Raw genomic sequence first — 22,209 nt, 5'->3', positions numbered from 1 at the left:
GCACCCGGAGGAAACCCACGCAGACACGGGGAGGACGTGCAGACTCCGCACAGACAATGACCCAAGCCGGAATCGAACCTGGGACCATGGATCTGTGAAGCAATTGTGCTATCCACAATGCTACCGTGCTGCCCTTAAGAACAAATAAATCTACACTATATCATTTTCCCGTAATCCATGTACCTATCCAACAGCTGCTTGAAGGTCACTAATGTTTCCGACTCAACTACTTCCACAGGCAGTGCATTCCATGCCCCCACTACTCTCTGGGTAAAGAACCTACCTCTGATATCCCTCCTATATCTTCCACCTTTCACCTTAAATTTATGTCCCCTTGTAATGGTGTGTTCCACCTGGGGAAAAAGTCTCTGACTGTCTACTCTATCTATTCCCCTGATCATCTTATAAACCTCTATCAAGTCGCCCCTCATCCTTCTCCGCTCTAATGAGAAAAGGCCTAGCACCCTCAACCTTTCCTCGTAAGACCTACTCTCCATTCCAGGCAACATCCTGGTAAATCTTCTTTGCACCTTTTCCAGAGCTTCCACATCCTTCCTAAAATGAGGCGACCAGAACTGTACACAGTACTCCAAATGTGGCCTTACCAAAGTTTTGTACAGCTGCATCATCACCTCACGGCTCTTAAATTCAATCCCTCTGTTAATGAACGCGAGCACACCATAGGCCTTCTTCACAGCTCTATCCACTTGAGTGGCAACTTTCAAAGATGTATGAACATAGACCCCAAGGTCTCTCTGCTCCTCCACAATGCCAAGAACTCTACCGTTAACCCTGTATTCCGCATTCATATTTGTCCTTCCAAAATGGACAACCTCACACTTTTCAGGGTTAAACTCCATCTGCCACTTCTCAGCCCAGCTCTGCATCCTATCTATGTCTCTTTGCAGCCGACAACAGCCCTCCTTACTATCCACAACTCCACCAATCTTCGTATCGTCTGCAAATTTACTGACCCACCCTTCAACTCCCTCATCCAAGTCATTAATGAAAATCACAAACAGCAGAGGACCCAGAACTGATCCCTGCGGTACACCACTGGTAACTGGGATCCAGGCTGAATATTTGCCATCCACCACCACTCTCTGACTTCTATCGGTTAGCCAGTTCGTTATCCAACTGGCCAAATTTCCCACTATCCCATGCCTCCTTACTTTGTGCAGAAGCCTACCATGGGGAACTTTATCAAATGCAAACCTGTTGAGGACCTGTTTTTTTAAATTTGAATCCTAGCTCTTTATAATCTCTAAACTGGTCCTCTTTCCTAGACTTGCCGATGTTGTTGGTACCAACATGGACCACAACAACTGGATCCTCCCCCTCCCTCTCCAGTATCCTTTCAAGCCGGTCAGAGATGTCCCGCACCCTGGCACCGGGCAGGCAACATACCATGCGGGACTCTCGATCTGGCTTACAAAGGATGCCATCAATCCCCCTAATTATAGAATCCCCTACAACTACCACTTGTCTTTTTGCTCCCCCCCTCTTGAATGGCTTCCTGTACCACGGTGCAGTGGTCAGTCAATGCATCCTCCCGACAGCCCTCTTCCTCATCCACACAGGGAGCAAGTACCTCATACCTGTTGGACAAGGTCAAGGGCTGAGGCTCCTCAACTCCTAAACTCGGGATCCCCCTACCTGCCTCCCTTGCAGTCACACCACTCTGTCCCTGACCACTGACCAAATTAACAGTACTTATTCTACCGGGTGTGACTGCCTCCTGAAACAAAGAGTCCAGGTAATGTTCCCCCTCCCTGATGTGCCGCAGTGTGTGCAGCTCGGTCTCCAGCTCATCAATTCTGAGCCGAAGTTCCTCGAGCAGCCAACACTTGCTGCAGATGTGGTCACTGACGGTCTCAATGGGATCCACCAGTTCCATCATCATACAGCAACAGCACATCACCTGTCCAGCCATATTCAACTAGTTAATTAATTTAAATATTTAAAAAAAAAAAAAAAATTTTATATAACCTCAAGGATAAACCCGAACACCAACAAAAAACACAGCCACTCACCCGAACTCAGTCACTCACCTAAACTCAGATGCACTCTGTTCCAATCAGCACTCAGTCACTCACCTAAACTCAGATGCACTCTGTTCCAATCAGCACTCCGTGACTAAAGGCACTCCTGCCACACCTTTTGTGCACTCACCTCTCCCAGCACTGTCCCGGCTCTCTCTGCTCCCGCGCTGTTTTCGCTGTCCCGGCTCTCTCCTCCCGCGCTTTTTAAATCTCCCGGCTCTCTCCTCCGGCGCTGTTTTCGCTGTCCCGGCTCTCTGTGCTCCCGCGCTGTCCCGGCTCTCCCCTCCCGCGCTTTTTATATCTCCCGGCTCTCTCCTCCGGCGCTGTTTTCACATCATCCAGGAAGTGAGCATTTAGCCCATTCTGCTTGTATTGGCTTTCTGAAAGAGCTCTTCCATCGATTCCACCCCCAGCCCCTCCCCCACAGCTCTGGAGATTTCTCCTATTTCAATATTGATCCAATTTCCTTTTGAAAGTAATTAATAGGGGCACAATCCCGGCTTCTCCGGTCTCTCCGAGTGACCCAGGTGAGGGGAATAGAAGGCTGACCCATGTCACCATCATTGCTCTCTCAAATGAGTAAACAGCCCTCCCGAGTTTGACCATTTGGGATTTGGCGAGAAATTCGCGCGATGGGAAAAGTGCGGTTTCCGGGCAAAGGTTCTTCGTTTTGGATGTGACGTTTTCTGGTTAAATCGCAGAGTGGAACTGGGCAAACAGCTCGCCAAAGCAATCGAACCGGAACTGGCCACCTCTGACACCGTGACCTCACACGACTGCTCCACCAACGGGCTTATGAACTTCATCAAGAAGCACAGCTCCTGAACTCTGACCTGCCCCGGAGGGCAGACTCACTCAGTCCGTGAACAACACACCTCCCGCTTGTAGCGACTGCATCGTTCACTGTGCGATGGGGGCGTCTGCCGCCTGCTCTCATTTTTATGTTTCCACAATGCTTACCTCCTTCTGGCTGGATCCCTGTTGATGTCGTAAATGACCCCAGTGAGCCGCCTGTTTCACTGCGCCTGTAAGTCTGCCAAAGTGTAGTTACAGCCTTCGCCTATGTCTCTGGCTGTCTCTGGGGGTTTGTGGGGGTGTCTGTGGGTCGTTGTCTGCACACTGTCGCTTGAATTCAGTTGATGCTTCCAGTGACAGGTCACCCAGCCCTGTACAGAGAAATTCTAGAAACTGGAGCAAATATAAAATAAAACTTCATCACAAATCTCTGTGTGGTTCCTTTCTCTTCACCCTCATCCCAGCAGTGCAGCACTCCCTCAGTACTGACTCTCTGACAGTGCGGCACTCCCTCAGTACTGACCCTCTGACAGTGCAGCACTCCCTCAGTACTGACTCTCTGACAGTGCGGCACTCCCTCAGTACTGACCCTCTGACAATGCGGCACTCCCTCAGTACTGACCCTCTGACAGTGCGGCACTCTCAGCACTGACCCTTTGACAGTGCAGCGCTCCCTCAGTACTGACCCTCTGACAGTGCAGCACTCCCTCAGTACTGACCCTCTGACAGTGCAGCACTCCCTCAGTACTGACCCTCCCACAGTGCAGCACTCCCTCAGTACTGATCCTCTGACAGTGCGGCACTCCCTCAATACTGACCCTCTGACAGTGCAGCACTCCCTCAGTACTGACCCTCTGACAGTGTGGCACTCACTCAGTACTGACCCTCTGATAGTGCAGCACTCCCTCAGTACTGACCCTCTGACAGTGCAGCACTCACTCAGCACTGACCCTCCGACAGTGCAGCACTCCCTCAGTACTGACCCTCTGACAGTGCGGCACTCCCTCAATACTGACCCTCTGACAGTGCAGCACTCCCTCAGTACTGACCCTCTGACAGTGCAGCGCTCCCTCAGTACTGACCCTCTGACAGTGCAGCACTCCCTCAGTACTGACCCTCTGACAGTGCAGCACTCCCTCAGCACTGACCCTCTGACAGTGCAGCGCTCCCTCAGCACTGACCCTCTGACAGTGCAGCGCTCCCTCAGTACTGACCCTCTGACAGTGCAGCACTCCCTCAGTACTGATCCTCTGACAGTGTGGCACTCCCTCAGTACTGACCCTCTGACAGTGCGGCACTCCCTCAGTACTGACCCTCTGACAGTGCAGCACTCCCTCAGTACTGACCCTCTGACAGTGCAGTGCTCCCTCAGCACTGACCCTCTGACAGTGCAGCACTCCCTCAGTACTGACCCTCTGACATTGCAGCACTCCCTCAGTACTGACCCTCTGACAGTGCGGCACCCCCTCAGTACTGACCCTCGGACAGTGCAGCACTCCCTCAGTACTGACCCTCTGACAGTGCAGCACTCCCTCAGTACTGACCCTCTGACATTGCAGCACTCCCTCAGTACTGACCCTCTGACAGTGCGGCACTCCCTCAGTACTGACCCTCGAACAGTGCAGCACTCCCTCAGTACTGACCCTCTGACAGTGCAGCACTCCCTCAGTACTGACCCTCTGACAGTGCGGCACTCCCTCAGTACTGACCCTCTGACAGTGCAGCACTCCCTCAGTACTGACCCTCGAACAGTGCAGCACTCCCTCAGTCTGGGGGTGTTGGTCTGGATTTTGAGCTCAAGCCTTCGAAAGTACTTGAATCCATGACTCAGTTGCTCACTCGTCGGTGCTCAGTCCTGGGTGATAACTGACAACATTGATGACCCTGCTTCCTCCACTCTGACCTGTGAACCGTGGTGTTTGCAGACGTGAACTTTGGAGCTGAAATGGGAGGTGAGTTATTCTTCAAGCAGTTTTTTCCCTGCTCCAGCCTATCTTTTGTTATGGAAATTTTCTCAACGAATCCACATGCAATGTGATGACCCAAGTGGATGGGTTGTTGAAGCTGAGGAGGCGTACCTGATATTCCCCTGTGTGCTGATGGAGGACAAGGCAGTGCCTCATGATCAAGAGCAGGAATCTCACCAGTTTCATACCCTCCTGAAGGGTCTGTTTTAAAACTCCACTACTTCCTCATCCTTTCACCTCACCCCAGAGGAAACCGTTTTTTGTTCCCGTGAAGGTGCAATCTCCGTTCAAAAGATCAGAGGAATTTTAAATGTAGTTGAGTTACGCCAAAAACCACGAGAGTCAGCGTTTTCTTTTTTAAAAATAAATTTAGAGTACCCAAGTATTTCTTTCCAATTAAGGGGCAATTTAGCGCGGCCAATCCACCTACCCTGCACATCTTTGGGTTGTGGGGGTGAGACCCACACAGACACGGGGAGAATGTGCAAACTCCACACGGACAGTGACCCAGGGCCGGGATTCAAACCCGGGTCCTCGGTGCTGTGAGGCAACAGTGCTAACCACTGCGCCGCCGTGCTGCCCTCAGAGGATACAGTTTATCCATCTCTCCTTTAATGGTTTTTTAAAAGTTTAGAGTACCCAATTCATTTTTTCCAATTAAGGGGCAATTTAGCGTGGCCAATCCACCGAGCCTGCACATCTTTGGGTTGTGGGGGCGAAACCCACGCAGACACGGGGAGAATGTGCAAACTCCACACTGACAGTGACCCAGAGCCGGGATCGAACCTGGGACCTCGGCGCCGTGAGGCTGCAGTGCTAACCACCGTGCCGCCGTGCTGCCCTCCTTTAATGGTTTTAAGCAGCTCTGCACACTCTGCCTTCAGAGAGGACAATCTGAGTTGGATATGGGTGTGAAAGGACATTGGGGGGGGGGGGGAGTTAGAGAGACGGTGGGATCAGGCATAGTTAACGGCCTTTGAAGAGGTGAGAGTGTCTACATGTGTTTGATGTGGAGAAATGGCAAATCTAACACCCCTCGTGGCCTGCTGATTGACATCGGCAATGGTTAAAATGAACCCATGCCCCTAATTCCTCTCTGCCTGGGTAGCAGGTTCTTTGAAGGCAAGGCGATGAAAAGATCAAAGATGCAGATTAAGAACATTTTAATAAAACTGGTGCAGGATCAAAGGGCTTGAACTCGAGGATCACTGTGAGGTCAGCACTGAGGGCTCTCTCTTCCCCCTTCCCTCGCTGTCTCCTCCCCCCCCCCCCCCCCCCCCCCCCCCCCCCACACACACTTCATTCTCTTCACAGGACCAGGGTCGATTCCCCGCTGGGTCACTGTCTGTGCGGAGTCTGCACGTTCTCCCCGTGTCTGTGTGGGTTTCCTCCGGGTGCTCCGGTTTCCTCCCGCAGTCCAAAGATGTGCAGGTTAGATGGATTGGCTATGCTAAATTTCCTTTAGTGTCCAAAAAAGGTGAAGTGGGGTTACTGGGTTACGGGGATAGGATGAATGCGGGGGCTTATGTAGGATGCTCTTTCCAAGGGCTGGTGCAGACTCGATGGGCCAAATGGCCTCCTTCTGCACTGTAAATATGCTTTTATGATTTTGGGGGACTATTGTGTTATTCTGGAAAGAAGGATGTATGTGTGTGTGCAAATTACTTGATTAAGCTGGAAAAGATTAATGGAATTATTTGTCTGGAAGAGTTGAGAGAAAGGTGTAGAGGGGCTAAATGCATGCACTTGTAATGAAAATACAGGTAAAGTATTGTTATAAATAAGTTTAGGAATTTGCATTAGGAGATAGTTAGGGACCTGGTTTTTCTGCAGTTAAATTTCAAAGATGAATAAAAGTCTTTTACTGCTTGTAAAGGTTTCAGAAGTAAACAAGGGAAGGTAATTAAATTTTATTTTATTCCAAATGAGGGGATAATAGGAAAGATATGAAAAATTGCTATATTTTGGAAAAGTTAAGTTCAAAAGTATGCTGAGAACAATGGAATTTGAGGTGAAAGGGAAAAAAGGATATGTAAGGAGACAGGTGGAGTTGATTTGGTGTTGGCTGTGTGGTGTCGATCTCCTAGAAACAGCTCCGGGCTGGGCAAAGGTGCACTTTGACATTAGCCATCTGGTCAAGCCAGGACTGTGAAAAGCAGCCTTGATTCTGAAGGTTTCTTGGAATTGAAATTGAATTTGATTTAGTGTCACGTGTACCGAGGTACAATGAATAGTATTGTTCTGCATACAGTCCGGACAAATCGTTCCATAAATGAAGACAGAGTCATTGGGTGAAGCATACTCAGTAGAGAAGATGTGTGAAGAGATCATTTCAGTCCATAAGAGGGTCATTTAGGAGTCTGGTAACAGCGGGGAAGAAGCTGTTTTTGAACCGGTTAGTGTTCTGAGACTTTTGTATCTCCTGTCCAATGGAAGAGGTAGAAGAGAGAATAACCCGGTGCCAGCGAGGGCGAGCCAATGCTCCTATTCACAGATTTATAACATCAACACTGTATATTCAACCTTTAGTTCAGTAAAACCTCCCAAGATGTTTCACAGGAACAATTAGCAATAGCATTTGAAGAGACAATTTTAAAATGGTTCAGGGATAGCGTTTCGTGCCCATCTCTAATTACCCCCGAGAAGATGGAGGCTTTGAACCGCTGCAGTCCATGTGGTGTAGGTACACCCACCGTGCTGTTAGGGAGTTCCAGGATTTTGATCCAGCGACATTGAGGGAATGGTGATATAAGTCAGGAGAGTGAGTGATTTGGTGGGTGTCACTGGCTGGCTTAGTATTTGTTGCCCATCCCTATCTGCCCTTGAACTGGTCGGCTGGTTTGACCATTTCAGAGTCAACCACGTTGATGTGGATCTGGAGGGAGTGGCAGGATTCCTTCCCTTAAGGTCATTAGTGAACCAGATGGGTTTTTATAACATTCAGAGAATTTATAGTGAAGAATGAGACTATTCAGCCCATGGAGTTGACACCGGCCCTTGAAAAGAGCACCCTATTTAAGCCCACTCCTCCACCCTGCCCCCATAACCCAGTAACCCCACCCAACCGTTGGACATTATGGCAATTTGGCATGGCCAATCCAACTTAACTGCACATCTTTGTACTGTGGGAGACCTGGAGGAAACCCATGCACGCACGGGAGAAAGTGCAAACGCCACATAGACAGTCACCCGAGGCCGGAAATGAACCTGGGTCCCTGGAGCTGTGAGGCAGCAGTGCTAACCACTGCGCCAACGTGATCGACAATGGTTTCATGATCATCATCATTCGACTTCAAATTCCAGATTTTTGTTGATTTCAGATTTCATCATCTGCCGTGGTGCGATCTGAAGCCGGGGCCCCAGAGGGTAACCCTGGGCCGCTGGATTACTATTCCAGCGATAACACGACCTCCCCAACCCTCCTGCCCTCATTAACCCACATAGACTCCCCCCTTCCCGAATCACTCTCCCTCAAACTCTCATCCACACGTTTCCTCTCTCCCTCCATATCCTTCCCATTTTTATACTTTGTTCATTCAGCAGGAGTCGGCTGCTGTAGGAGCAATGAACTGGATTGGCCAACTCTCATCTGATTGTGGATAAATGAAGTGGATGGCTCAACATCCAGATCAGCCATAAATTAACTACATGATAGGCTGAAGGGTCTCCTCCTGTTCCAAGAGGTGTCCGACAGGTCGATGTGTCCAGTGTGTGGGCGAAGTGAGTTCATGCTTCCTGCTGTTGAGTGCTAGTTTTCAGTCCACAACATTAGCTCGGCTCAATGCGAGAGTTAAAGTCTCTCCCCGTCACTACACATCCTCTCCATCAGGGAGTTCTCAGCTTGGAGGAATCTTCAGAGAGGCATTACGGATGGAGCTCAGAAATAGGAATGGTGTAATCACCATGTTGGGGGTTGTACTATAGGCCTCCCAACAGCCAGCAGGATACAGAGGAACAGAGATGTAGTCAGATTCTGGAGATGTGAAAATATGTTGTGGTGGTGATTTTAATTTCCCCATATCGACTTAGTGCCAGAGGTACGGATGGAGAGCAATTTGTTAGGTGTATTCAATATGTTGATAGTGCAACGAGGGAGGGGGCCTTACTGGACCTTGTATTGGGAATGAGCCAGGCCAGATGTCCAAAGTTTCAGTAGGGGAACGTTTTGGGAATAGTGATCATAATTCCGTAAGTTTTCGAATACTCATGGATTTAAAAAAATATATAAATAAATTTAGAGTACCCAATTCATTTTTTCCAATTAAGGGGAAATTTAGCATGTTCAATCCACCTACCCTGCACATCTTTGGGTTGTGGGGGCAAAACCCACACAAACACAGGGAGAATGTGCAAACTCCACACGGACAGTGACCCTGAGGCAGCAGTGCTAACCACTGCACCACCATGCTGCCCTGAATACTCAAGAATGAGGACAAGGGTGGTCCTTCAGTGAGGGAGCTAAATTAGGGGAAATCTAACTACAGAATTCGGTAAGAGCTGGAGAATGTGGATTGGGAGCGGCAATTTGAGGGTAAATCCACGTTTGATATGTAGGAGTCTTTTAAAGAACAGTTGATTTGAGTGCAGGACAGGCATGTCCCTGTGAAAATGAAGGACAGAAATAGCAGGATTAGGGAACCGTAGTTGACAGGGGAATTTGTCAGTCTCGGCAAAAAAGAAAAAGCATAGAATTATAGAATTTACAGTGCAGGAGGCCATTCGGCCCATCGAGTCTGCACCGGCCCTTACAAAGAGCACCCTACTCAAGCCCACGTCTCTACCCTATCCCCGTAACCCCCCACTGACCTTTTTGGACACTAAGGACAATTTAGCATGGCCAATCCACCTAACCCGCACATATTTGGACTGAGGGAGGAAACCCACGCAGACACAGGGAGAACGTGCAGACGCCGCACAGACAGTGACCCAGCCGGGCATACATACGGTCTAAACAACTAAAAACAGATGAAGCTTTTGAAGAATATAAGGAACGTAGGAACAAATTCAAACGGGGAGTTAGGAACCTAAAAGAGGCCATGAAGTGTCATTGGCAAGCAGGGTCAAGGAAAATCCCAAGGCCTTTTATACATATATAAAGAGCAAGAGGGGAAGAGTAGGCCCACTGAAGCACGAAGGAGGGAAGTTATTTGTGGAGTCAGAGGATGTGGGCGAGATCCTTAATGAGTACTTTGCATCGATATTCACCAAGGAGAGGGACATGACGGATGTTGAGATCAGGGATAGATAGGTGTGTGAATACTCTAGGACATGTCAGCATAATGAAGGAGGAAGTGTTGGATATCTTAAAATGCATTAAGGGCGAATCTCTCCACTACCATGCGCATTCCTCGGGAGAGCTGAAGCCTAGGAGTAAATCCCAACAGGAAATCTGGAGTGGTGGCCGAAGGCGGACTAATGTCTAATTATCTCATCTTTCCGGCAACTCCTGCAACCAGGCCAGTGCCAAACGCAATGCTCTTCATTCCTTTGGACTCAGCCAGGAAGGTCGAGGGGGTGTTACCGACCTTCGGGCAGCCCCGGGTCTCCATACATGTTACCCAGGCCTCTGCCCTGTGAACACAGTTTTGTTACAGAGCATTAACAGCAGTTCCAAGTGATAAACACAACTCAGATGGCGTAGGGAACAGGTGCTACAGGTTATCTTCAACAGTGGGAGGGGCCACTGTGCGGCAATCAGCAGCCACGCCCATCTCAAGCCATCCACCATTTTCCTTTGCTGCAAGTGTGGCAGAGACTCTCGAGCCAGAGTGGGTTACATCCTGCGATACATCCAGCGATGCCCAACACAGTAGACCACTGCGGCACAAACCATAAAGGTGGCACAGTGGTTTGCACTGCTGCCTCACCGTCGGTGTGGAGTTTGCACGTTCTCCCAGTGTCTCCCTCCGGGTCCCACAGTCCAAAGGTGTGCAGGTTGGGTGGATTGGCCAAGATAAATTTCCCCTTAGTGTCACAAGGATTTGCAGGTTAGGTGGGGTTATGGGGATACGGCAGGGGAGTGGGCCTAGGTAGGGTGCTCTTTCAGAGGGTCGGCGCAGACTCGATGGGCCGAATGGCCTCCTTCTGCACTGTAGTAATTCTATGGTCTTATAGCTGCCACGTGCATTTCCTACACTTACTTTTGCAAATTGTCTGCACTTCCCATGATCCCTCAGGGTAATGACATCACTTCCCACCATCCAATCACAGACAAAGCACAAGGTCAAAGTTAACTACAAAAACTTGTTTTATTTGAAAAAAGGCAGATTATATCTAAGGTTAAATGACCTTTGACATTTACACGTTTAATAATTTAGGTTGATATTATGTGGCTTTATTTTTAGATAAATAAATCTACATTCTTTTCTTTTGCCTCAACAAAAGCAAAGACAGAAATTTTCAACCCTGCTGAAGAATTGGAGATGGTCAGGTCACGGCCTGAAGGATTTAGGGGAAACTTTTTCTTTCATTTTCCTTGGGCTGCTCACTGTTATTTTAACCAAAGTCCCCACTGCTCCCCACCCCCCCCCCCTCCAAACCCCTTCCTCTTGCAGGTTCCAAAGGTGCTGAACGTACTTTAAATATCTCTCATGGTCTTCACCTGGGATCCCAGAGTGTCAAAGCAAACCCTACCCCGACCCTCACTCCCACTTCACCCCAATCAGATGGGCAGCTGAGTAGCCACCATTCATTCAGGAAGACATTTCCTGGCAGGGACGGCCAAGGGGGATTCTCCCACCATAAGGAAAGACCGACATTGCCGATGGTGCTGCAGATACTTTCCCCTCCAAGCTGAACTCAAGGCACCCAACGGAGGGAAATACTTTTACCCAGCAATGCGAGTCGTCTCTTTCTGGGGAAGCCGCCATGTTTGTTTTTGAAAGTTTTCAGCTTGGTGACCTGGGAAAGTGACAGCAGGTCGATGAGGGTGGTCCCGAAGCCTGGGCTGAGGGAGGAAGCTGGTCACAGTCAGAGACGAGGCCTTACTTTCAGACGGTGAGGTTCATTCGGAAAAATAAATAAGGCGGAGAAGGCAGTTGGGGGTTGGTGGTGGTGGTGGGGAGCAGGTGAAGAGGAGTTGACATCATGTGACAACTTTCAATATCCCCGGCCAGGAGGGAAACCCATTACTCAAACCAGTTGAACGACCAGTTCAATCACTGAATGCCTGCCGGTTGTCAATAGGTCAAAGGGGCAGCCCCGATTACTAAACTAATAAACACAAGTAACTCAGACATTTCCCATTCATAAAAACCTTTCCTGCTTCTCGTTTGAAAGGATGGGATGTGGGGCACCATCTCAAGGCAGGAGGAAAATCTGTGCCTTGAAGGTCCAACTGATGCCCAATAAGGTGAGCAGCCATCAGCAGCACACACCTTTCCATCACCTTCCTGTAAAGATCCGGAAATGTACGGAGTGAGTGTGGAGCGCGCTGGGGGAGTGGGGCCCATTGAATAAACAGTACAAAACAAATACGTGTACCGTGTTATCCAATTAGAGTAAAAACACACTTTAAAAAAACTATTTTAAAAAATTACAAAGTTGGGCTGACTGTACATTGCAACCGATGAGTTTTATATCAAATGGTTGCCTTACTTTGCATAGTCTATATGCCTGTGTGTTGTAATCGGTACAAAAGAGGTTAATTATAGCAAGTGGATGATGTGTTAGTAAGTGCTGAATTACCCATCAAGCAGTGACTATGGTCAAGTTGCCACCAGTTAAGCGAAAGAGAGGGCCTCAGCCGCAGACTCTCAGAGGATGACAATGTCCCTCGGTCTGCTGAAGAGTATCTCAAAGAAATCCTTTCTCTTGAGAGGGGCAACCGAGCTTTGCTCACTCGAAAAAGCACACCCTGATCCAGAAGGTGAGGCTTTCAAAGAGAAATTGTCATTAGTGTCGAGTGTGCCATATCTAGCTGCCATTTTGGAAATTCCAACATGTGGTTGTATCGAGGTTGGAATCGTCACTCTGGTCTGGCCAGAGAGATGTCTGTCAGTCAGTCACCCCAACACTACCGGGAGGCAGGGCCTTGCCTGCCGAGACATGCTCAGTGAATTCCTCTCACCGAGTGTGTTTGTCCTCCTTCCCACAGTCTCAAAAGCTGCTTCTATCCTGAAGATCACCAGGGCCTTGGACATCAGGTTGGTAACCTTGGACACTCCCACTCCTTCCGGAAGAAATGCCAGGAAGCTTCTAGATTCAGGTTATTACAGTAGTTTGAGGAGGAGCAGGGAGGTGGAAGAGAGCGAGAGTCAGGCGTGGCTAGAGTTCTCTCAGTAGATTCCCGCCCGCCAGGTCTAGGAGCTGGCACTCGCTCAGTTCGGTCCTTAATGTCCAGTCATCACAGTTCGGTGATATGAAGCTGGTAACCCGGGGGCGGATATGGTGATGGAGGAATGTGGATTCGCCGGATGTGGCAGCCATGGCACAGCAGGTGCCCCTCCAGAGGGTAACAGCGACAGCCCTCCTCGTCATTCAACTGCAGGTGACAGTCCTGGGAAAAACAATGGAAGAATAATAGGTTATTGCAAATAAAACATCCCACTTCCGTAACCCTCCCAACAATACCCTGAACAACTCCAGCAGGGTCTCCTCCTACTGGCTTGCTGGAGTAGCCAATCATGGTAGACCATCTAGTTCTCAATAGCCAATGAGGTTGTTGCTGCCTTGGGAAATATTCTGCAGAGCAGAGGTTAGCAGCAAGAGTAAATAAAACCATTTCAAAGTCCGCGTGTCAAAGGCTCACCTCACAGTGGTAACATTCCACGTGATAATCTTTATCCATTGACACCACTCGTATCGTCTCCTCAGAACCCTGAAAATAACAAAAACTCATTCAGGAAGGTCCTCCCAAGGGTGCAGAAGGCCCTACCCCACCAGCCGCCCCGATACTCGCCGCTCTCCCAAATCCCCTTCACAATTCTGACACAAAGAACTAAGAACAATGCAGCACAGGAACAGGCCCTTCGGCCCTCCAAGCCTGTACCGGTCATGATACCGACCTTTGCCAAAACCCTCAGCACTTCCTCGTGTCGTATCCCTCTACACCCATCCTATCCTGTACCAGCCTCCCCGAACAGGCGCCAGAATGTGGCGACTAGGGGCTTTTCACAGTAACTTCATTTGAAGCCCACTTGTGACAATAAGCGAATATTATTATATTATTATCCATGCGTTTGTCAATATGCCTTTTGAACGCCGTTAATGTATCTGCTTCCACAGCCTCCCCTGGCAACGCGTTCCAGGCACTCACCACCCTCTGTGTAAAAAACCTGCCTCGCACGTCTCCTCTAAACTTTGCCCCACGGACCTTAAACCTATGCCCCCTGGTGACTGACCCCTCCACCCTGGGAAAGAGTGCCTGCCCATCCACTCTATCCATGCCCCTCATAATCTTGTAGACCTCTATCGGGTCACCCCTCAACCTCCGTCTTTCTAATGAAAACAGTCCCAGTCTATTCAGCCTCCGCATAGCTAACACCCTCCTGACCAGGTAACATCCTGGTAAATCTCCTCTGCACCCTCTCCAAAGCTTCCACATCCTTCTGGTAGTGTGGCGACCAGAATTGTGCGCAATATTCCAAGTGCAGCCTTGCCAAGTTTCTATACAATTGCAGCATGACTTGCCAGTTTTTATACTCGATGCCCCGTCCAATGAAGGCAAGCATTCCGTCTGCTTTCTTGACCACCTTGTCCAGCCAACTGGACCTGTACGCCCAGATCTCTCAGACTATCTATATTCCGAAGAATTATTACCATTTAAGGTATATTTCCCTCCTATGTTAGACCTACCAAAATGCATTACCCCACATTTGTCCGGATTAAACGCCATTTGCCATTTCTCTGCCCAAGTCGCCAACCTATCTATGTCCTGCTGTATCCTCTGACAATCCTCAACACTATCTGCCACTCCACCAACCTTGGTGCCACCCGCGAATTTACTAATTAATGATGCTGACGCCTGCATCGTAAGAGGAGACGGGGTAGGGAGGAAGGGAGAAAGAGAGCGAGAGAGAGAAATGCAAAGAGAGGAAAGAAAAAAAAAAGGGGGAAAGAGAGACAGACAAAAATAGATTGGGGGAGCGATCGAGCAAATAACTGGGAGGGAGAAACAGCGAGCGAGAGATGACGAATGAGAGAAAGAGAGGAGGAAGGTAGGAGGAGTGAGAGATAGTGAGTCAGTCAGATTGGGAAGGAGAGAGAAATGGGTAACATACCTGTGCCGGCAGAATGGGACGTCCACAGGATGCGCATTTTGGTGCAAAGACCCTGGACAGAAAAAGATTGCCACAAATTAAGTCACAAAGAATGTAGAGAACACAAAGAATGTAAAGAGTGTAGCGAACACAAAGAGTGTAGCGAACACAAAGAGTGTAGCGAACACAAAGAGTGTAGCGAACACAAAGAGTGTAGCGAACACAAAGAGTGTAGCGAACACAAAGACTGTAGCGAACACAAAGACTGTAGCGAACACAAAGACTGTAGCGAACACAAAGACTGTAGCGAACACAAAGACTGTAGCGAACACAAAGACTGTAGCGAACACAAAGACTGTAGCGAACACAAAGACTGTAGCGAACACAAAGACTGTAGCGAACACAAAGACTGTAGCGAACACAAAGACTGTAGCGAACACAAAGACTGTAGCGAACACAAAGACTGTAGGGAACACAAAGACTGTAGCGAACACAAAGACTGTAGCGAACACAAAGAATGTAAAGAGTAGCGAACACAGAGTGTAGCGAACACAAAGAGTGTAGCGAACACAAAGAGTGTAGCGAACACAAAGAGTGTAGCGAACACAAAGAGTGTAGCGAACACAGAGTGTAGCGAACACAGAGTGTAGCGAACACAGAGTGTAGCGAACACAGAGTGTAGCGAACACAGAGTGTAGCGAACACAGAGTGTAGCGAACACAGAGTGTAGCGAACACAGAGTGTAGCGAACACAGAGTGTAGCGAACACAGAGTGTAGCGAACACAGAGTGTAGCGAACACAGAGTGTAGCGAACACAGAGTGTAGCGAACACAGAGTGTAGCGAACACAGAGTGTAGCGAACACAGAGTGTAGCGAACACAGAGTGTAGCGAACACAGAGTGTAGCGAACACAGAGTGTAGCGAACACAGAGTGTAGCGAACACAGAGTGTAGCGAACACAGAGTGTAGCGAACACAAAGAGTGTAGCGAACACAAAGAGTGTAGCGAACACAAAGAGTGTAGCGAACAAAGAGTGTAGCGAACACAAAGAGTGTAGCGAACACAAAGAATGTAAAGAGTGTAGCGAACACAGAGTGTAGCGAACACAAAGAGTGTAGCGAACACAAAGAGTGTAGCGAACACAAAGAGTGTAGCGAACACAAAGAGTGTAGCGAACACAAAGAATGTAGCGAACACAAAGAATGTAGCGAACACAAAGAATGTAGCGAACACAAAGAATGTAGCGAACACAAAGAGTGTAGCGAACACAAAGAGTGTAGCGAACACAAAGAGTGTAGCGAACACAAAGAATGTAGCGAACACAAAGAGTGTAGCGAACACAAAGAGTGTAGCGAACACAAAGAATGTAGCGAACACAAAGAATGTAGCGAACACAAAGAATGTAGAGAACACAAAGAATGTAGAGAACACAAAGAATGTAGAGAACACAAAGAATGTAGAGAACACAAAGAATGTAGAGAACACAAAGAATGTAGAGAACACAAAGAATGTAGAGAACACAAAGAATGTAGAGAACACAAAATGTAGAGAACACAAAATGTAGAGAACACACATTGTAGAGAACACAAAATATCCACAGGAGGGAGTAAGAGGCCGGAACCTAAACAAGATGTTTACATTATCTTAGTAACACATGGATCCATTTATAAATGGGTCAATAGTGGCGGTGGTGGGGAAGAAAAATCTTCTTGTTTCAGGCTGAGGGTTCAGTGCAGCACTTAAAGGGTGCCGCACTGTCAGAGGGTCAGTACTGAGGGAGTGCCGCACTGTCAGAGGGTCAGTACTGAGGGAGTGCTGCACTGTCAGAGGGTCAGTACTGAGAGAGTGTTGCACTGTCAGAGGGTCAGTACTGAGGGAGTGCCGCACTGTCAGAGGGTCAGTACTGAGGGAATGCTGCACTGTCAGAGGGTCAGTACTGTGGGAGTGCCGCACTGTCAGAGGGTCAGTACTGAGGGAGAGCTGCACTGTCAGAGGGTCAGTACTGTGGGAGTGCCGCACTGTCAGAGGGTCAGTACTGAGGGAATGCTGGACTGTCAGAGAGTCAGTACTGAGAGAGTGTTGCACTGTCAAGAGAGTCAGTACTGAGGGAGTGCTGCACTGTCAGAGGGTCAGTACTGTGGGAGTGCCGCACTGTCAGAGGGTCAGTACTGAGGGAGAGCTGCACTGTCAGAGGGTCAGTACTGTGGGAGTGCCGCACTGTCAGAGGGTCAGTACTGAGAGAGTGTTGCACTGTCAAGAGAGTCAGTACTGAGGGAGTGCTGCACTGTCAGAGGGTCAGTACTGTGGGAGTGCCGCACTGTCAGAGGGTCAGTACTGAGGGAGAGCTGCACTGTCAGAGGGTCAGTACTGTGGGAGTGCCGCACTGTCAGAGGGTCAGTACTGAGGGAGTGCTGCACTGTCAAGAGGGTCAGTACTGAGGGAGAGCTGCACTGTCAAGAGGGTCAGTACTGAGGGAGTGCTGCACTGTCAGAGGGTCAGTACTGAGGGAGTGCAGCACTGTCAGAGGGTCAGTACTGAGGGAGTGCTGCACTGTCAGAGGGTCAGTACTGAGGGAGTGCTGCACTGTCAGAGGGTCAGTACTGAGGGAGTGCCGCACTGTCAGAGGGTCAGTACTGAGGGAGTTCTGCACTGTTTAGAGGGTCAGTACTGAGGGAATGCTGGACTGTCAGAGCGTCAGTACTGAGGGAGTGCTGCACTGTCAGAGGGTCAGTACTGAGAGTGTGTTGCACTGTCAAGAGAGTCAGTACTGAGGGAGTGCTGCACTGTCAGAAGGTCTGTACTGTGGGAGTGCCGCACTGTCAGAGGGTCAGTACTGAGGGAGAGCTGCACTGTCAGAGGGTCAGTACTGTGGGAGTGCCGCACTGTCAGAGGGTCAGTACTGAGGGAGTGCTGCACTGTCAAGAGGGTCAGTACTGAGGGAGAGCTGCACTGTCAAGAGGGTCAGTACTGAGGGAGTGCTGCACTGTCAGAGGGTCAGTACTGAGGGAGTGCAGCACTGTCAGAGGGTCAGTACTGAGGGAGTGCTGCACTGTCAGAGGGTCAGTACTGAGGGAGTGCTGCACTGTCAGAGGGTCAGTACTGAGGGAGTGCCGCACTGTCAGAGGGTCAGTACTGAGGGAGTTCTGCACTGTCAGAGGGTCAGTACTGAGGGAATGCTGGACTGTCAGAGCGTCAGTACTGAGGGAGTGCTGCACTGTCAGAGGGTCAGTACTGAGAGAGTGTTGCACTGTCAAGAGAGTCAGTACTGAGGGAGTGCTGCACTGTCAGAGGGTCTGTACTGTGGGAGTGCCGCACTGTCAGAGGGTCAGTACTGAGGGAGAGCTGCACTGTCAGAGGGTCAGTACTGTGGGAGTGCCGCACTGTCAGAGGGTCAGTACTGAGGGAGTGCTGCACTGTCAAGAGGGTCAGTACTGAGGGAGAGCTACACTGTCAGAGGGTCAGTACTGAGGGACTGCCGCACTGTCAGAGGGTCAGTACTGAGGGAGTGCCGCACTGTCAGAGGGTCAGTACTGAGGGAGAGCTGCACTGTCAGAGGGTCAGTACTGAGGGAGTGCTGCACTGTCAGAGGGTCAGTACTGAGGGAGTGCTGCACTGTCAGAGGGTCAGTACTGAGGGAGTGCTGCACTGTCAGAGGGCAAGCACGTGTGTTGCAGCGCGTGTGTTACAGCGTGTGTTGGCCCACACATGAGCAGGCCCTGCAGTGTATTGTGCATGAGTCGCTTTGTGGGAATGGGATTTTTACTCTGGTACATCACCAAATGTTGATGGAGTGAAGAAGATTCACAAGAAAAATAAACCACTAAAATAAAATGAAAATACTGCGGGTGCTGGAAATCAGAAAAGAGGGTGACAGATTGAAGGTGATTAACAATATAACCAGAGGGGAGGTGGGAAGCTCTATTCTTTTTGACACAGCGAGCCGTGACGGTCCAGTTGCATTGGAACAGGATAAAACACAAAGTGGAAAACTGTGCAGGGCCATGGGGAAGAAGGGAATGGGACAAATGCAGAGTTATGTCAAAGAGCTGGCACAGGATGAATGGGCCATTCGGCCCCCTTTGTGCAGCATGCGTCCATAGCTGCTCTTTACAATTCTGTTGGAAAGTGCATCTGTTACCTCAGATGCCAGGCGAGGGCAAGATCAGGCTATGCTGCTCTCTGCAACCACCCTACGCCCCCGACAATGGCCAAAGGGGCAGCCAACAGACGGCGCCCACGCACTCGGGCAGACGGTGCCCACGCACTCGGGCAGACGGCGCCCACGCACTCGGGCAGACGGCGCCCACGCACTCGGGCAGACGGCGCCCACGCACTCGGGCAGACGGCGCCCACGCACTCGGGCAGACGGTGCATGTGTGAGTGGCACGGTAGCACAGTGGTTAGCATAGAATTTACAGTGCAGGAGGCCATTCGATGGCCCCTTGGGTTTTGCACTGGCCCTTGGAAAGAGCACCCTACCTAAGCCCACACCTCCACACTATCCCTACACCTGCACCCTATCCCCGTAACCCCACATAACCTTTTTGGACACCAAGGGCAATTTAGCATAGCCAGTCCACCTAACCTGCACATCTTTGGACTGTGGGAGGAAACCAGAGCACCCGGAGGAAACCCACGCAGACAATGTTGCTTCACAGCTCCAGGGTCCCAGGTTTGATTCCCAGCTGGGTCACTGTCTGTGCGGAGTCTGCACGCTCTCCCCGTGTCTGCGTGGGTTTCCTCCGGGTGCTCCGGTTTCCTCCCACAAATCCTGAAAGACGTGCTGTTAGGTAATTTGGACATTCTGAATTCTCCCTGTGTGTACCCGAACAGGCGCCGGAATGTGGCGACTAGGGGATTTTCACAGTAACTTCACTGCAGTGTTAATGTAAGCCTACTTGTGACAATAAAGATTATTATTATTAGACTCAGGCTGACGGCGCGCACACTCCTTCACACAAGTGGCCAAGCTTCGAGAGAAGGGAGACACGGAAATGCTTGGCGGGGAGGGGAGAGAGGTGAGCACGACACTCACGTGTGGTAATCTTTGACACAGTAAATGTTGTTGTCCACATCGACTGTGAATGGCACACCATCCAGGCACTCATTGCACACCACACAGCGGAAGCAGCCTGGATGATAGGACTTCCCGAGAGCCTGCAGAATCTGGAACCAACCCAGAGGGAAGTTAGTTTACATCACACAGAGACCTGAGCAGAACATCCCCCTTTCAAATCTTCCTCCCTCCTCTGTGGAATGCTTGTGCTGGTACAGGCTCGGTATCATAGAATCGCCTAGCACACAAACCCATTCAGCCCCATCATGCATGTTCAGCATTCAATCAGCTAGTGGTTAATCTGTGCCCCAGTCCATATCCCTCAACACGCTGAGCCCAGCCCCTTTCAGATAAAGACCAGTCGTCCAATTGGCCCTTTCAATTATTTTATGTATGGGTCCACTAGCTTTTAGTGAAGTCACAGATACCAGAAATCAACCACAGCAAAACCAGTCTCTTTCTGCTCCCCCTTGTTGGTATGCTACTTAAATCTTTATCCTTTGTTGGTATTTGGAGAGTTAATACTTCAGTAAACCACAGAAATATCAATGACTCTTTCCTTAAGTTAAACACTGGAAAAATGAACACTTGCTCGTCATCGGCATTTCATATCTCCAATCGGTGTCAAAACTGGTTAAATGTCTGTATGTACCAGGCTTAATAATACATTGGATTTATTGCCAAGTATAAACTTACACAGAAAACAAATTAAAGCTAGCAGATGAAGAGAATTATAGGAGTTAACTTTCGACAATATTTTAAACAAGTCTCTGAATTTAAAGTAACAAAACATTTAGCAATTCTTTGTGATTTGTTATCTGTATCTTTGATAAACACAATACAGACAATCAGCTGCTTGGAGTTTGACCCGCTCTTCGTATATAACTTTATTGCAGCTTCTAGTTTTTTCATTCATTCATGGGATGTGGATGTTGCTGGCTCGGCCCGAGAAGGTGGTGGTGAGCTGCCTTCTTGAACTGCTACAGCCCATGTGGTGTAGGTACACCCACTGTGCTGTTAGGGAGGGAGTTCCAAGATTTTAGCGTATCGACAGTGAAGGAACGGCGATATATTTCCAAGCCAGGATGGTGAGTGACTTGGAGGGGAACATCCAGGTATGGTGTATTTGAACTCCAAAGACCGTAGATTGCAGCATATAGGTCGACCCATTTTGCATTGTGGAAAGTTATGTTTAGGCCTATATTCACAGCATATAACTTTCCTCTCCTTTCTGCTAAGAAATGTTCTACTTGCATTAGGAGTAGGCCTCAATTTCTCATCTCATGAGGCAAGTAAATCATGCTTCTCTAAGTCAGCAATAAATAGAAATACATCCTCCAGCAAAGAGTGGAGAACGAGCAAAGTACGAAGCAATACCCAGGAGCAAAGATAGCACTGTCAGAGGAATCAGCCACTGGCCTGATCTCCAGAAGCATGAAGGGGAATTGCATCCTCAAAACCGTTAGAATAGCTACATCGTCACCAGAAATGCAATGTGTATATGCAGTTAAATGGGCAAAATCAAACCAAGTCCAGCAAAGATTTCAGAGCTAGTTGGTGCAGCTGATTTACACAAAACAGTTCAGTGTTGGGGCGAAGGGCGAGATCACTCAAACTATCAGAAGACACCAGTCAAACCTCATCAACTGACAAGTGTCAAAAAAAACATCTCATTATCTCACATCGGCAACTGTCCCCATCAAACACTCCCAGGACAGGTACAGCACGGGGTTAGATACAGAGTGAAGCTCCCTCTACACTGTCCCCATCAAACACTCCCAGGACAGGTACAGCACGGGGTTAGATACAGAGTAATGCTCCCTCTACACTGTCCCCATCAAACACTCCCGGGACAGGTACAGCATGGGGTTAGATACAGAGTAATGCTCCCTCTACACTGTCCCCATCAAACACTCCCGGGACAGGTACAGCATGGGGTTAGATACAGAGTAAAGCTCCCTCTACACTGTCCCCATCAAACACTCCCAGGACAGGTACAGCACGCGGTTAGATACAGAGTAAAGCTCCCTCTGCATTGTCCCCATCAAACACTCCCAGGACAGGTACAGCATGGGGTTAGATACAGAGTAAAGCTCCCTCTACACTGTCCCCGTCAAACACTCCCAGGACAGGTACAGCACGGGGTTAG

The 22,209-nt window shown here is 49.3% G+C and overlaps 2 protein-coding genes across 2 annotated transcripts in view; one reads left to right on the top strand and one right to left on the bottom strand.

The window, feature by feature from the left end:
* Positions 1 to 3,264, top strand: part of LOC140384787 (glucose-6-phosphate isomerase-like) — a 72,574-nt gene extending 69,310 nt beyond the window's left edge. The window contains 1 exon segment of the mRNA XM_072466779.1: positions 2,744 to 3,264. Within this exon segment, the coding sequence (XP_072322880.1) occupies positions 2,744 to 2,867 (124 nt within the window). The 3' untranslated portion in view covers positions 2,868 to 3,264.
* Positions 3,265 to 11,033: 7,769 nt separating this feature from the next.
* Positions 11,034 to 22,209, bottom strand: part of LOC140430331 (Wilms tumor protein 1-interacting protein homolog) — a 65,381-nt gene continuing 54,205 nt past the window's right edge. The window contains exons 5-8 of the mRNA XM_072517782.1: positions 20,040 to 20,170; positions 15,025 to 15,076; positions 13,554 to 13,622; positions 11,034 to 13,301 (exon numbers count right to left, since the gene is read on the bottom strand). Coding sequence (XP_072373883.1) covers positions 13,149 to 13,301; positions 13,554 to 13,622; positions 15,025 to 15,076; positions 20,040 to 20,170 — 405 coding nt within the window. The 3' untranslated portion in view covers positions 11,034 to 13,148. The remainder of the gene's footprint in view (positions 13,302 to 13,553; positions 13,623 to 15,024; positions 15,077 to 20,039; positions 20,171 to 22,209) is intronic.

The sequence above is a fragment of the Scyliorhinus torazame genome, chromosome 10 (assembly GCF_047496885.1).
Source record: "Scyliorhinus torazame isolate Kashiwa2021f chromosome 10, sScyTor2.1, whole genome shotgun sequence".
In the NCBI taxonomy this organism is placed as follows: Eukaryota; Metazoa; Chordata; class Chondrichthyes; order Carcharhiniformes; family Scyliorhinidae; genus Scyliorhinus; species Scyliorhinus torazame.
This window is presented reverse-complemented; position numbering and strand designations above follow the sequence as displayed.